Raw genomic sequence first — 15743 nt, 5'->3', positions numbered from 1 at the left:
GCACAGTACACAGATACCTTGCCTGATATGTACGGTTACAACACACATAATACACTTGATGCATGTATAATACTCCTCACCTCTCCTCCTCCTCCCTCTTGGCCTCCAGCTGTGCTTGAAGCTCACGCTCTCTTCGTTCCCTCTCCAGTCTGTCCTCCATCTCCCTATAGCAAGATAAGAAACATTTGTAGGTAGCAAGTCAGTGACACTCAAGACTACATTAAGTATAAATCAAAACTCTAAGAGAATGTGTGATGGTTGACATTAACCTTGATGTGTGTGCATGTGTGAAACAGTTGTTCATATTTTTCAACACCCTCAGAGAAAAAATAACCCCCTCCAATAATTCTGTTCATCATATTTTTCAGCACTGCACTGACCTCTGCATGCGTTCTTTCTTGGCGACCAGGTGTCTCCTGTCAATCTCAGCCCTCTGCTCAGGTGACAGGTTGTCATACTCGTCTTCTGACATTTCTTCCAGTGCTGCTTTCTCCTCTTCTTCCTTCTGGCGTGCTAGTCGTTCTGAAATGTACAATCATTATGTGTCATACAGTTATTTAAACCCTATGCTTACTACTACAACAACTCCTGCATTTAGATGCGCTAAGTTTGGATGTAACAGGTTGATCAGTGTAATAGCTGTTGCCACGTTGCATGCCTGCGAAGCTGGTCTTATGACGAAGAGCGGTTATACCGGCTATACAAATACAGATACAGAATTGAATTGAAAACTAAATAGTTCCTATTGACATGCAGGTTATATTAGAAACAGTACTCCTCACCTTTCTCCTCCTCTTCCTTCTGCTTGCGAGCCTTGAGCACAGCCATCTCCAGGCCGAGGGTGATGAAGTACATGTACTTCCTGTTGTTGAAGGCCTTCAGCACGGCCAGGCCGGCGGCGGTCTGACTGGGGCTGAACAGGGTCTCCAGCCCGTCGATGACCACGCCCTGGTGACAGTCATTCAGCTGGAATCTCTCGGCCAGGATCTCCACCAGCAGTTCCTCAGGCAGCACACAGCTCATCAGACCCTCCTCCCCAGCAACACTGGCACTCACACTCAGCCTGCGCTGGATGGGTGCTGCTGGCGGGGGGCTGGAGGTACCTGATAAAAGAAATGCACAAAAGCCATTAGTACTGAGGAACACCTGCAATGATACACTACAGCTGTAAATCTGTCTACACAGTAGCAAAATCTGTTGACTAAGACACTGGTTGCACTATCTCCTCTCATCCCACCTCAAGCCAATGACTTCAGGCACATAGTGTCTAAAGACAGACAAGTTTGCACTGTCTTGCATGTTGTAGAGGCATTTGAAATATGACTCAGCAGAGTAAATTTCACTGCTGGACAATATAGCACAACTTGAACAACTGTGTTTTCAACACTCACTTGTGTTTTTTTAACTCTCTTGAGCCCATGTTCACAGGTGGTACAATCTTAACTAAAAATGCAAACATGAAAACTGGTCATCACCTCCTGCAGGCTGGCTGGATGTCTCACCAGTGGAGATGTTCCCCCCAGCCTTGCTGCCTCCAGCCTTCTGGGCTCCACTCACAATACTGGTCTTCTTCACATTAGAGATGATGGAAGGAGCAGCGCCCCCTGCCAGGCTAACAGAACCTGCAGGATTAAACGAAAATGCCATGATCAGATTTAGTTTTACACATAGAATTTATCACTTAGAATAATCAATAGAAATATCAATTTTGGCCATGAGGTAATCATTTACTCTGCTCAGCAATGGCTTTAATGATGCATTTGTTAAGTATCTATCAGTAATAATACATCCTTTTGATTATTTCTGAAGCTTTAGACTAGGCACATGTTGGTTACACTGCCACAGCCGTAAACAGGACCTGTGCTGACTGACCTGATCCTGCTGCTGCCCCTGCCGCTGCTGTGTGTGCTGTCAGGGCGTCCACACTCAGGCTGCCGGGGACAGCCGTGCTCTTGTCAGCGTCGGTGGACTCGTCCTTGGCAGCGTTCTCCCTGGCTGCGGCAGCACACAGCTCCCGGGCGCGGAGACCTGACGGGGTGTTCCCACTGGAGATTGCCTCCAGGACGATGCCATCCATGGTTAACATGGCTGCACCGTAGGTTTTGGCTAATGTCACTGCTGTGCCAGTTTTACCTGGAGCAAATTTGAAGAAACATGTCAGAATAACAAAACAGTTAATTCCAAGCTACTCTATTATTACTATTTTCTGGAATAATGCCAAACAAATGTACTAAATCTTCTGAACTTGTATCAATTGGATCATCATTTGTTGGGAAAATGACAGCGATGAGACAGAATTTGGCCAGTTTTGACTTTCTCAAGAATCAAAAAATTGTATCAATTTGATCATTTCATCCAACTTTGACACAAAAAATACAGAAGCCAATCAAGCACTTACCAGACAGTGGGGCTCCGTGGACCACGATAGCGATGCCACGACGATTACGCGCTGCTTTGCCCTCAGGTGAGAGGTCAATGCCGAGGTGCCGAGCAATGGATGCTGAGACAGGCGTGATCTCCAGCTCACCCACACCAACAATAGCAGCCTCTTGGTTTTCTCCATCTATAAATACATGTACAAAAATGTTTAGATGTTTCCAAAGAAAAAAGAATTTAACCTCTCAACCATTTTCCTAACTTGAAACTTGTGTAGCAACCAACTTACTCAACATGTCAGTTGATTGGGTCAATACGTCTATACCACTGTTAGCAACATCATGGGCCATTCAGAAATGTTGGAACAAATCTTTCCATGTTATCAGTTGGTGCAAATGCATTTTCTGCTGCTTTGCATTTCTTTGTCAACTATCTTCTTTCTCCTCAAAATGTTCCAGCCTTGATATTTCGTGACAAAGTCCTGTAGCAGTTTTTGTAAAAACTGGACTTGCCTGCATCCATGTGCTCATCATCAGGTGATGGTTCCACATGAGGGGCACTGTCAGGGTCGGCTCTGGTGCTGGGGGCTGCTGGGACCGATGGCTGGGGTGTGGCAGAATCCAGGTCCAAACCCACCGGACCTTCCTCCTTCTCTCCATCAGGTCCTGTGGCAAAGACATAAAAATACTTAAAAAATACACAACACATCATCACTCTGAGTCTGTGATATGGGGAAAGTTTGGGAGTGCTGAACACTAAATATACATGCAATACATATCTGTCCTTGGTGCTGAAGACTATCCATACATGCAGTACAGGCCTGTCCTTGGTACCAAATATACAATACATATTATATTATATTATATTATATTATATTATATTATACAAATATATATATATTATGTGCCATGTCATGCTATGCCTGCCTGCCTATGTGCTCAGGCCAGGTCATGCTATTGTTGAGTGATATTTGAATGCGTATTCAAATACTTTGCTTTGAATTCAGACTTGATTATTATTCAACATACATGATTATATAAATTTCTGTTGTCCAAACATTTCTGCCACTTTTCTTTTTTATCATATTGTGTCATCTGATTTTTTTGGTAATTGGCCAACATACAAAAAAAAACTCAATTGGTTGAAAGCTGACAGTACACTTCACATCATGACCCATCTGTGGATAAGTTACCTTGTTCCTCCTGCTGTGTGCCAGTCCTCTCCACCTCTGCTGGACCAGGCTGCTGGGTCTCCTCCTCTTTCTTCTTGTACTCCTGATAGAAGTCCTGCAGCTCAAATGGCAGGCCCTCACCCGGGGAGCGGGGCGGCAGCAGGAGGGTGTTCTGTTCATCATATCCCTTCATCAAGCGCAGAATCTGTGGGAAAAATAAGTTCTCAATTTTGTGTTTGCTTTGTAAAAATGGTTTTAACATGCAAATACTGAGGAAAAAATGGGAAATAGCGTAAACGGGAAAAAACAGGAAACACTGGCCTCAAAGAACAGTTCCGCAACATTTTTTACAGTGTCTTATTTGCCTTTATAATTAGTCTTTGAATATGAAACAAACTGTACCTCATTCGGGGAGAGGTTTTCGCCCCTTCTTATGTATGTTTTTTGAGCAATAAAACAATTTATATTGTACGAACCTTCTCCTCATCCAGATACTGTTGGTCAAACTCCAGGGAGTAGACCTCGATGGGGAAGGCTGCGGGGTTCCTGAGCATGATCTCCTGTTCATCCCCGCTGCTGTGGGGCAGGATGGGTCCAAACTCCAGCAGGGAGGAGCTGAACTCCAGCCGGGGCTCCTGGCCCTGACCGGACACCAGCAGCACCAGGCGCCGGCTGCTCTGGGCCAGCTGGATGGGCAGCCGCTGGTGGTACAGGGTCTGGGGAACAACAGGGAAGGATGACTTATGTTGTAAGTAATTTATGAACAATACTACTTTTCTTGTAATACATAATGTACAGCATTTCATATCACACAGAACTATGCTATTCATTGAGTGAAGTCATATCTTACAAATGTATAGTTGTTACTTATTACCTACTCAACAGTCTCCCAATATACCAATTTTTCTGCTCTTACTAAATAAACAAATACAAGATTGGTGTAAGGGCTAAACCTACATGCAAAACATATTTTGGTTATCATGTGGCAGTGTGAGGATAACATTTGGTTTTATTCATGGTCATGTTGTCAACATAGAATACATTATGGGCATTATGTATGACATTATATAAGACATAATATGATAGTAATAAATGTTTCTCTCAAACATATCAGGTGTCTCGTACCTCCTCTGTTGGCATGAACTTGACCTGGACATTGACCCGTTGCCCTGGCAACAACACACCCGATGACGGCATGATCTCAAAATGTCTTGGCTTGGGCTTGTTGTCTGGCCACATCTGACGACGTAAGTGCATGGGAACATGCCTAGCAACCTGGAAGTTTTAACACACCATAGCGTCAGTTTATAAATGTCAAACCCAGCAATATGGGACTAGAGTGATAATTATCATAGTGGCAACTCTCAGCAAATAAGCAAAATATTTGATCTAAGTATTTGTAAAATTCAACTAGACTCCTCAAGCCCTGGGTATGTTACAGTACACATTTTCTCTACTTCCTTTTTTCTAAAAATGATACCATTTCCACTTCATGAACTTACAGCTACGAAGTACATGGCTACTTGACAGAAACAGCTGCACAATGCAGACCATTGTTGTCCTTAACATAATGACAGCTCTTTTGGATGGGCCATGACCTCACCTTTCCTTTCTTCTGCTTCTCCTGTGGCATGGATGACCACTCACAGCGCACCTGTTTGTGGTTGTACAGCTGCACCGTGATGACCTGACACTGACCACACTGCACAGTGCCAAAGTCCAACACCTCTTCTGATACCTACATGAGAGAGACCACACATGTTACTAAACTGTAGTTATGTTCACAACAGTGGCACATCTCAAAATTTTTCAGTCTTCGTGTTGCTGTAAAGTGACTAGTGACTGAGAGGCTCTCATGTCCCATTGATTTAAGGCACATATTTGTAGACTGCTCATTGCCATAACCCATTATCTAACAGGCTAATCTCAACCAATCTTTTATAAAACAAAAGTGTTGTAATGGAAATTTTGGTGCAATTCAGTGACTACTGCAATAGTATAAATAGATCTTTTATTCTGAATAAACCAATGATGGTGATGATGAACCATAAACCCTAATCTAATTCCTATTTGTCCATACCTGCATTTCTGGCATGGTGACAGTGGCCCTCAGGCTCAGCATGATGGTGGGTCCACCCTGGATGTGGAGGGGCACAGTGGCCTCTACCTCACCCAGGTCCAGGTTGGCCCCTCGTGGGTCAAAGGTGACCTGGAAGTCCATGGTCTCGTGGTCGGGGTAGCCGGGTAGGGAGTGGATGTGGTGCAGCCCCAGGTGGAAGCCGGAGTGATGCAGGCGCGACTGGTCTGCACTGAAGGACACTGGGACGTAGCCAGTGTTTGTGACACGTACGATGTGTATCCGGACTTCCCCCAACACGACATACCCAAAATGCAGGAGGTAGTGGGGCAACTCCGTGCTGTAGCAAAGGAAGCACATTACTAAGTCAGACATCTTTCTGAAAGAAGTTATACAACTATGGGAATATGTGAATTATTCTTGCACTACGATAAGAGTTTTGATTTTCTGCTGATAGAAAAACAAAGTATCAACAACTGAACATGCTCTTTTTGCATATCCTCCATTTAGTCTTACTACTTACACTGATGACAGTGTTTTCATATACAAACTTGATACATTTCAAAGTACTTACTGGGTGAGTTGCTTGCGAAGCTTCTTCTGGACATTTGGAGGCTGAGCTAGTTTTAGCTTGGGATGAACGGAGGTGGCATGCTGGTGTAGAATCCTGCGCTCTACCTCCATCTGCAGGTCCAGTTCACTGGGCAACTCAGGCTGGGAAAAGGAGTCAAAACATTAGTAAGTACCATGATTGATTGTTCATACCAAAAGTATTTTTAAAAATCAGATTCTGTACATTACATTATAGACCTTTCTCTTGCATGTCCCATGGGAAAATCAGTGAATTGAGGTTCAACTGAAGATATGATTTGAGTATTAACATTGAACCTGGTTTGTTCAATGTCTCCAACTGTATCATGTACTGTTGTTGAAGAAGACAATGGCTGACATACCTCTGCTTGTACAAACACCTCCTCAGTCCCTCCTGTAGGATGAAGAGACAGCTCACTCTGTGCCCGGCTCACAGGCTCCTGTTTCTGCACCTTCTGTTCCACGGTCAGGGCTTCCCGAGCCTGCGCCATCAGCCTGGTGTACTGACCATCCTCGTCAGGCAGGCGGGGGAGGTCGAAGCTCAGGCGTGGAAAGATTCCCTCCCCGTGCACCGTGATGATGTCTGGTTCAAAGTGAGCAACTTGGATCTACAGGATAGAAGTAGGGGTTAACTGACGTATCTGTACACTTGTCATTTGAAGAGAATTACTTTTCAAGACAGAAAACTTCTGTAGTTTTCATGACAGAAAACTTCTGTTTCAAATAGATTCAGTATTATTCTTCCCTTATTCTACTTTTCTTCTACATGTATATGAGTGCAATCACCATCATGATTTTGTATGTATCTATATATCAGATGCTACATACACTACATGCTCCTTGTTGACTGACTGGACTGTTAAGTCTAAAAAGACTTCCTCACCTGAAACTTCTTGTGGAACTTCTCAGGAGCTCCTGGCAGGAACTTGAGGGTGAGAGTCTGCTGACTGTTGGCTGCAACTTGACCCTTTGGGGAAAGGAGGTGATGTTAAACCCAGAACTTACAGCTTTGAAAGGATAAAACAATGTAACGTAGTATAAAAGCTCAGTGACACTTCAAGTCAAATGGATATCTACAACTTGGAGATACAATCCTGAATATTATCATAAATACAGTACTTACTGTGTGAGGGACCAGAACAGGCATGCCTGGAGGGGGGCTGTTCTGTAACATTGGGTCCATGTTCAGGGCAGCAAATTCAAAGTCCACCTTGCCGGTGTTATAGAGCACGATCTCTGCCTCTGCTACCTGGTCAAATAGCTGGGAACAAGAAACATGGGGTTAGTAACATATCGAGCAGTAACATGCTTATAAGAGATCACTTCTGTATCAAAAAGGCTTACTCTTGATTATGGCAGGTTTGTTAAAAAAGAAGATGTAGTCCAGAGCCTGCTGAGAGAGGTCTTTCTTGTTCTTGTATTCTTTCATTCTGACATTGCTACAACTATATTGCACAGATGTGGCAAGAAAACTCTTCAATACCATTATCATCACTGGACAGTGTTTCCCTAAGGAAACTGATAGTTCATATGCCCTATTCTGAGGCTATAGTCTTACCTGTTTGCCGTAGTCAATGTCGAGCCCCTCCAGTCTGTACTCCAAGAGGGAAGCCTCGCCCTTCAGGGTCACCTCGTAGGTGGGCCCACCCTCCACCTCGCAGATGGCTGTGGCGTTGCAGCCGATCCCGGAGTGGCCGTAGAAGGTGAAGGACACGCGCTGAGTCTCCCCGGGGTGCAGGATCCCGTACAGGGGGAGGATGTCAAACACCTGGGAAAGGGGAACAACATGTTTAACTTCTGGTGTAGGTTTGGAATGATCAGTCTAAAAAACAATGTCCTGACTTGTTACAGTTTAAGGATCTTGGTTCTTGGTAGGAAGTGGAAATATAATTAGGACATAAACAGACAAAAATAATCATGTTTGATCCATGAAGTGATGCTAAGTTGTCTTGGAAAGAAACTGCAAAAAAAAAAAAAAAAAATCTCCTTGGTGCTGAATCAGTGGTGGTTCTGTATCAAAGATACTGATTAGTGCTGTCAACCTTAACTTGGATGCTCCCTTCAAACTTGTACTTCTTCACATAGACATCAGTCATATCAAGCTGTTAAATGTAATCATGTACAAAGAAGACCAGTATTACCTCCTCGATGCCTGTGCTGAGCTGTAGGGTGGGGTCTTCCTTCTGCAGCCATGGCAGAGGAGGCAGGACCTCCCGTCGTTCCTCCAGTGTCGGCCTCTCAGCTGTCCGACTCACCACACTCTGTCTGCCTGTGTCTGGAGGAACATCCTCCAGTGCCATCTCCTCTTCAGCCTCCTCAGCTCCTATCTCTTCTCTGCTTAGGACCTGGCATAGTCAGGAGAACAAGAGATTAACAACACCAAACTTTCACTTTGTTTAAGTGAAAAGACATTACGTATTGTATAGATGACTCAAGGCAAGTTAAAACCAATGGTGAGTTTTCCGTTACACACACTCCTATATACACAAAAGACCCAATAGCAGATGATGAATACTTAAAGTACATTATGTAAAGTGTGAAATTTACAGGGAATAATGGATCCCATATAATTCAGGAATCTTTGTTGTCATACCTCTCGGACCATCTCGTCGTACTTGTCATCCCCTTCAAGGTCAAAGTCCTCTTTTTCAGGCTCCTTCTCACCCCCTCCTGTTTCCATGACAACTGTCTCATCAAACTCCTCCTCTGGGGGTAACTGAGGGAGGTAAAAGTTGGATATGTTGTTGTTTACAATGTAAAGATATATGAAGTTAAGTACTGTCATTAAACATGAGTCATCTGGTAATTGACATGTCTGATTTTCACATTGCAGGCAAAATCTACCAAGCCTGCATTCATTGAAGCTTTTACAGTATTTGCTTCCCAATTATTTCTATTTCATCTGTACCTGAAGCTTGGTGTGTTCCGGCAGCACCTGTTCTTCCACTACTTCTCCTTCCTCAGTTTGTCTGCTGAATCTGAATTAAAAAAAACATCATAATTACAAGGTAGAAACCAAATGAAAAGGTGGCAGAATAAGTGGCAGAACTAACAACCCCAAAAGAAGTACACATTTAACTGAAAGATACCAGACTGAACACCACTTTTTCTTATTCTGAGATGGTAACCTCCTCTCTACTGAAGAGATAACATGGCGGATGACGTACTTGATAGCCTGAGTGGGATCGTCCAGCAGGAAGGACCAGCGGTACTTGACTGGCATGGGGCTTTCATTGGTCACATCCAGGTAACGGGTCACTTCTGTGTCATTCAAGATGCACCCAAAGTCGATGTCCATCTTTTCAAAGGTGAGGTTAGGGAAGTGGACTTCAGCACACAACTGGACCTTATCCTGTGGAAAAGGGAGATGGACAGTGTGAGCAATGTGATTTTTTAACCACTTCTTCTCAATGTCCAATTGGGCATTTTCTGTGTTTTTTGTATGAAATTTCTTTAATATGAAAGACTGTGAAAAGCATCTGATGGTTGTAGGTGGTCGTTTCTAACCAGCAAAAGACTGAAAAGATTGTTAGCCCAAAAGAGCATAATGATAACATACCAAACTTTGTGACTGATATGTGCTATATTATCAAATATACAAAATAGTATATATCCAAAAGCAAACCTTGCTGGGGTGCTCTTTATAGCTGATGCTCAGGTTGCTGATCTCTGTTCTTGAGTGAGCATCGCTGCAGTATGCAGGGTCAAACTGCACTTGGAGCGTGATGGTCTCATTGATGGCCAGAACAAGCTCCTGTGAGAGAAACAGATGTTAGCAACTGTGTCCCGAAAGGTCTTGTAAATGCAAGTACTAGCAATTACATCTATGTTAGCAACTTCCATACAGTGTCATGTTACTGTCCTGCTCATCACAGTTACTGACCATCTCCTTGGTGCTGAAACAATGGTAATTCTGTAACTGAAAACCCGAAGACGATCTTTGTCATGGTTGATTGATTGAATTTGCATCCTTCCCATATCACATTTGTATACTGTTTATATACTGCATGTTACCCATTTTCAGCTTGCTATCACAAAATACCATACAAAGAGTAGCAGAAATACAGAAGTGATTTACCGAATGTGTGATGCATCTTCCATCTGAGAACAGCAGGGAGAAGGGGTGGTCTACATCCAGCAGCACAGTGAGCGGCAGGGAGGACATGTTCCTCAGCTCCAGGGGCTGGTGCTGAACCTCAAGCACATCCTCCGGGTTCTGTACAAATGGCAGCAAAACAACACAACATTGAACAACTACATTACAGAAACACATAAGATATTTTAAGGGAAGTACACTAGAGAATTCCTAGCCTAAAATTCACTACCTGTGATAAAGGAATATCAGAAGTCAGTTTCATTTTATGTTCGTTATACATTTTGTATTTGTTACTTCAACCTGTATTTATGTTTTATGTTCTTGAGCAAAGGATCTTATAAGCACATTATGTGCTTGCTATCTAATGCTCACAAATCCTCTCTCTCTGTCTTTCTCTCTCTCTCTCCGGTTAAACCATGTGAATAAAATAAGTTATTTCAACACCATACATAAAACATTGTCACATTGTATTGCAGCAGGAGAGACATACTTTGTCTATCCTGAAGTTGATGTTGCGAGTGGAGAGATCCAGCAGTGGAGCGATGAACTCCACGTTGATGTCCATCGTCATGATGTGCTCCTTCCCGCTGGTCTGACCAATGATAGCATGGCACAACATACGCTCACGCAAGATCTGGGGTCTGAAGTGGCAGGACATGACAGTTCTTTAGATATCTCAAGGATATTTTGTTGTGTTTGTTTTGAATAAAATTCATAACATGCAAGCATTTGTGAAAGTCATCAAACAAATAGCCACAGTGTAACTTACTTTTTTGTCAGCCCCTCCAACATGACATCAATGGTTTGTCCCGGGTTCAGCTCCATACGGTGGGGTTTCAGGTGGAAGATGGGTTCACTGGTTGGACCATTCTGTCAGGGAGGGGAAGTGGAAATTTGTATATGATAAAATGGTCTATTACACTTACAGACATTCATTCATCTTTGAAAGGTTATTGCTTTATACCTAAGAAACTCCAAAACTAAGAGCACCAAAAGTCATAATCAGTAAGGAGATGGGTAGAAAATGATAAAAAAGGAGCATGCATCAAAGAGAATTTATCAAAGCTGTACCTGGTTGTTGTTGGAAGTGTTCCTGCGGATGCGGTACATGGGGAACCCCTCGGTGTGCCAGAACAGCTGCTGGTGCCGCCGGCCCTTGTTGGTCAGCTGGAAGTGGTACTGGCAGGGGCTGTCACTGCAGCACAAGAACAGCACTATATCAGCACCATGGCCAGTAGCTGTCACTTACAATACTTCTACCTTTCACAGGATTATAAAAAAAGTAAAACCTGCCTGATGCTTAAAATCAGAATATCTCATCACTGATATAGAGAGGGATGGATTTTCACTGGAGTGCCGCTAGTGAAGGTATATCTCACAGTTGTGTCCTTACCTGAAGTGTGGGCCCAGGTGAACGGCAGGTGTGATTGGGGGGTTGGCTACAATGGTGGTGCCATGTCCATAGGCCTGGACCACGATGGTACGCGGCTGGCTGCTGGGATACTGGATGTACAGTTTGTCCTTGAACCTGATGCAGTCGTCCAGGTGTGCTGTGAGGACCAGCTCCTGGGCAGACTCCGGAGGAATCACACCTTCCTGTGGCTCAACCCGCCACACAGACCCCGGCCGCATCTGTAGGGCAAGGGAGGAAACAACAGGCTTGTCAGCATCTACATTGTGAAAAGCTGTACAGAATCAGTTGAGCATGTGTATAGCTGCTGCAATTGGTAAGATGGACATGGTAGACACTGGCAAAACCTTACATTACCCTCTTATCAAATACTAGGCAAATTGATTTTTTTAACAACCTTGAGAGTAGGTCAAGTCTTTTCTGCTAATTGAAGCCAGTTGAGAACCAGTTGAGCATGTGTATAGCTGCTGCAGACATTGGCAAAACCTTACCTTACCCTCCTATCAAATAACAGGCAAATTGATTATTTTTTGATAGACCTTCAGAGTAGCTAAATTCTTTTCTGCTGCATTTTGCACAGCAGAAACACTGTGTCTATTTTACTATACAAATATATTGCATCAGTCATACCAACCAAAACAGAACAAAGCACAACAACTTCTAAACTGACCATTTGTGCAGAGAAGGGTGCTGGTATCAGTGACTCGTTGGACAGCTGTACGGTCCTGTGCACATCTGTCAGCACCTGGATATCTCCCCAGTCCAGCTCCGTGGGTGCCACATGCACCACTGGACCCTCTCCCACACAGCACACATGCACCTGCTGTATACCGCAAATACAACATTGTCAGAAACAAAATCATGAAATCATTGAAGCATGATCATGTCAACTTCTACAACTTTATACACATCATTAAGCTGGCAATAGTAAAACAAAGAATCATGTAAAGTCCAGCATGTGTAGTCCAGCATATTTTGGACTTTTTCTCACTTTGTTGATGCTAATAGGTCACCTAATCAGAACAAAGGTTAACCATATATAAAGGTCTAAGAAACCTACCATAGGAGGGTCCTGACTGCCAAAGATGTGGATGTACACGACTTCCTCCGCCTCGTTGAGCTGCTGTGCTGTACAGGTGAGGGGGATCTCTGTCACGGTGTGGGGCTGCAGGATCCCCCGCCACTGGGAGCTCTGGTACGTCAGGGTGCTTGAATCATCCACGGCCTGGTGTTAATGGCAAAAAAACAGACATGAACAAACTAATTACATTTTAGGAGAAAGTGTATCAAGAGACCATTATTACTTATTAGGCATGATTTTGAGTGTATAGAATATACTGTTGCATTGTTTAATAGTCAATGAATTAATACAATTCCTTCACTTTTAAACCACAATTCATTAAATATTTATCATATTTGCTAATGTTTGGACCATATGTCTATTAATCTTTACACTGTCCAGATAAAGGCATATAGAATGTTTGATATTTGTTGATGGCATCCTGGACTGACCTGTGGTATGATGTCGTACTTAGCAGGCAGTTCTGTGTCATTCAGGATCTTGATGCTGTGTTCATAAGGAAAGGCCAGGAAACAGCGCCCAAAGTCCAGTATAGGAGTCACAACGGCCAGGGTTGGCACTATACACCTGTGGAAAACAACATCACAACTATGAAGCATATGCTGTAACAACAACCTGTATATATGTCAGTAAGTTATGTGTATCCTCTTCCGGATAATTGAAATCATAGGAGAAAATCATGTTTGTTTGAAGCAAGCCCACAATGTTAAATGCCATCAAGAAGGTTTTTTTTGCAGTATCTCTTAAAATATACATACTTGGCCACGATGGGAAGCATGAGGATGCCCTGGCCCACACCCTGTACATCCACCACCAGCATGGAGTCATACTTCTTCACTGTGTTGGACACCAGGGTCACCTGTGGATGCAACAAAGCATGAGTACACACTATTAACATGGATTTACATGAAGCAAAAAGCTAATATGGAAGAAGGCAAAGATTTCAAACTGATCTGAATAACAAGACCAATCTTAAGAGATAGATAGAGTGTTTTTATCAATTCTAACACTGTTCTAACATGCCAGTCCCTCATGTTACTGACCTGGACCCTGACTTGGCTCTGTGCAGGGATGGTTCCACTGGAGGGTACAATGATGAACTCCTGCAGTGCAGTGGAAACACTCTGGTTGGGGTGATGGTCGCTGGCGTGAGTTCCCTCCTCCAAGTCCAACAGACTACAGATGCTGCGCTCGCCGGTACCGTCTCCCGGTACGTGAAGGCTGAAGGTCATGGGCACCAGCGCTGTGTTCACTATGGTACAGGTCTGGGTGTGCTGGAAACCTGATGACAAAAAAGAAGAAACATTACTTTTTATCTACTCTCAAATGTGATTAAGTTGTACAGGTACGTACATTGGGAAAGCTTGAGAAATTGTTTATTTGAGAATCCAAAGTAATCTGTTTTTTCTCTAAGTACTTGTCAGTAATACTGCTGTACTTACCATAAGACACAACTCCAAAGTTCAGTCGTGGAACATCAAAATGGAACGTGGGTCCAATGACACATCCCCTGTAAAACACAAGCCCCAGGTAATGAAATGTCTGGTAACCAATGTGAAATGACAAAAAAAGGTGTCTCAGAGATCTTTCTTCTCCATAATCATTACAAACACACGAATACTCGTGACATCAATGCCATCAAGTCACATAATTGATTTTAAGACAGTTTCTCTTTACCTGAAGGACAGCTTCAGCCTATGTGGGGAACCATCAATGGCTATATAGAAGTCTTCCTGGAAGTCACCAAGTGTTGCAGACCTACAAGATACAAAACAAAAGCACAACATTACCAGTATTGTAAAATATTTGACTAGTACACTGAAAAGTCTTTTATGATATCTAAGATATACTAAGTAAATCTGTCAATGACATACCACCATTGTTACAAATAAATTAAATCATAAACTGACCTACGAGTAATTCAGTAATAAGTACAGACCTGAAGGTTATCTGTATGGCCTGGTGTCCATCAGGTAGAACAATGCCCTCTGTTGGGTTGAAGGTGAAGCACAGCCCAAAATGTGTGTTGTTGGGAAGGATGCTGAAAATGGCATCAATGTCACCCTTGTTGGCAAGTACAACCTGTGAGGAAGAGGGAGAATATACAACAGTCAGACCCTCAAGAATCTATACAGAATGTTCTTATCATACTTTCTAAAAATGGCCAAAATAACAGAGTAAAAGATTATTTTGATGACAAAGATAACAGCAGCATGAAGTACTGGTTGCATTTCAAGGTTGCTCACCTCGTAGGTGTGAATGGACCCTACAAAGATGTTCCCCATGTCCAGCTGCTCAAAGGAAAACTGCACGTTTGGGCCGATTCCATCTCCTCGTAGTCTGAGCGGCAGACGGGCCTCCCTGCCCGTGATGTCCAGGTACGCCACCTGCTGATACGTCTTCGCCTCCTGCGGCTTAAAGATCACAGAAACCTCGGCTGATTGGTTGGGCCAGATTTCCCCCTCCAGAGGCTCGATCTGGTAGACGTCGTCGGCGAACAGCATGCTGTCTCCTGAGACGATCCTCCGTCTGTTCTCATAGGTCCTCGTCAACAGGGACATCTTGTCTCTCAGAGTGGGGTCGGTGATGCACTCTTCCAAAAAGCGCTCTCTCTCCACAGACTCCTCGTGAGACAGTTCTGAGCTGTAGTGGGTTCTCTGCTGACCCTCCTCCTCCACGGTGGCAAACAGTTTCCAGTGGTAGTGAACGATGACATCGCTGCGGTTCACGATGTTGATTGTGCGTTGGTTCGCCATGGAGATGTACGTGTTCTCGATGCGGAGAGAACTCTTATCCAGCCGCACATTTGCATTCACTGCAACTCCATGTAGCTCTACAAAGATTTGTTCACCTGACATGGGATGAATGTATCTATTTTTAGAGCCAAATACATCAATACAGAAATACTACAAATTAATATTTTAAGCAACTTAGATTTAA

The 15743-nt window shown here is 43.5% G+C and overlaps 1 protein-coding gene across 1 annotated transcript in view; it reads right to left on the bottom strand.

Annotated features, from left to right (window-relative positions):
* LOC109473701 (hydrocephalus-inducing protein homolog) overlaps positions 1 to 15743 on the bottom strand; it is a 39299-nt gene that overhangs the window by 20748 nt on the left and 2808 nt on the right. The window contains exons 8-42 of the mRNA XM_019773667.1: positions 15050 to 15654; positions 14743 to 14885; positions 14481 to 14561; positions 14246 to 14313; positions 13847 to 14085; positions 13562 to 13662; positions 13235 to 13370; positions 12783 to 12947; positions 12393 to 12545; positions 11705 to 11943; positions 11383 to 11506; positions 11081 to 11181; positions 10802 to 10952; positions 10294 to 10431; positions 9841 to 9969; positions 9383 to 9567; positions 9124 to 9193; positions 8809 to 8931; positions 8357 to 8560; positions 7774 to 7983; positions 7339 to 7476; positions 7099 to 7182; positions 6578 to 6823; positions 6199 to 6338; positions 5628 to 5964; positions 5151 to 5285; positions 4673 to 4822; positions 4024 to 4263; positions 2885 to 3041; positions 2399 to 2563; positions 1873 to 2133; positions 1476 to 1622; positions 783 to 1103; positions 381 to 522; positions 81 to 164 (exon numbers count right to left, since the gene is read on the bottom strand). Of these exons, the coding sequence (XP_019629226.1) occupies positions 81 to 164; positions 381 to 522; positions 783 to 1103; positions 1476 to 1622; positions 1873 to 2133; positions 2399 to 2563; positions 2885 to 3041; positions 4024 to 4263; positions 4673 to 4822; positions 5151 to 5285; positions 5628 to 5964; positions 6199 to 6338; positions 6578 to 6823; positions 7099 to 7182; positions 7339 to 7476; positions 7774 to 7983; positions 8357 to 8560; positions 8809 to 8931; positions 9124 to 9193; positions 9383 to 9567; positions 9841 to 9969; positions 10294 to 10431; positions 10802 to 10952; positions 11081 to 11181; positions 11383 to 11506; positions 11705 to 11943; positions 12393 to 12545; positions 12783 to 12947; positions 13235 to 13370; positions 13562 to 13662; positions 13847 to 14085; positions 14246 to 14313; positions 14481 to 14561; positions 14743 to 14885; positions 15050 to 15654 (6112 nt within the window). The remainder of the gene's footprint in view (positions 1 to 80; positions 165 to 380; positions 523 to 782; positions 1104 to 1475; positions 1623 to 1872; positions 2134 to 2398; positions 2564 to 2884; positions 3042 to 4023; positions 4264 to 4672; positions 4823 to 5150; positions 5286 to 5627; positions 5965 to 6198; positions 6339 to 6577; positions 6824 to 7098; positions 7183 to 7338; positions 7477 to 7773; positions 7984 to 8356; positions 8561 to 8808; positions 8932 to 9123; positions 9194 to 9382; positions 9568 to 9840; positions 9970 to 10293; positions 10432 to 10801; positions 10953 to 11080; positions 11182 to 11382; positions 11507 to 11704; positions 11944 to 12392; positions 12546 to 12782; positions 12948 to 13234; positions 13371 to 13561; positions 13663 to 13846; positions 14086 to 14245; positions 14314 to 14480; positions 14562 to 14742; positions 14886 to 15049; positions 15655 to 15743) is intronic.

This window comes from Branchiostoma belcheri, unplaced genomic scaffold (genome assembly GCF_001625305.1).
Source record: "Branchiostoma belcheri isolate BF01 breed outbred unplaced genomic scaffold, Haploidv18h27 scaffold3, whole genome shotgun sequence".
In the NCBI taxonomy this organism is placed as follows: Eukaryota; Metazoa; Chordata; class Leptocardii; order Amphioxiformes; family Branchiostomatidae; genus Branchiostoma; species Branchiostoma belcheri.
Note: the sequence above shows the minus strand (reverse complement) of the source record. Positions and strands in the feature narration are given on the sequence as shown.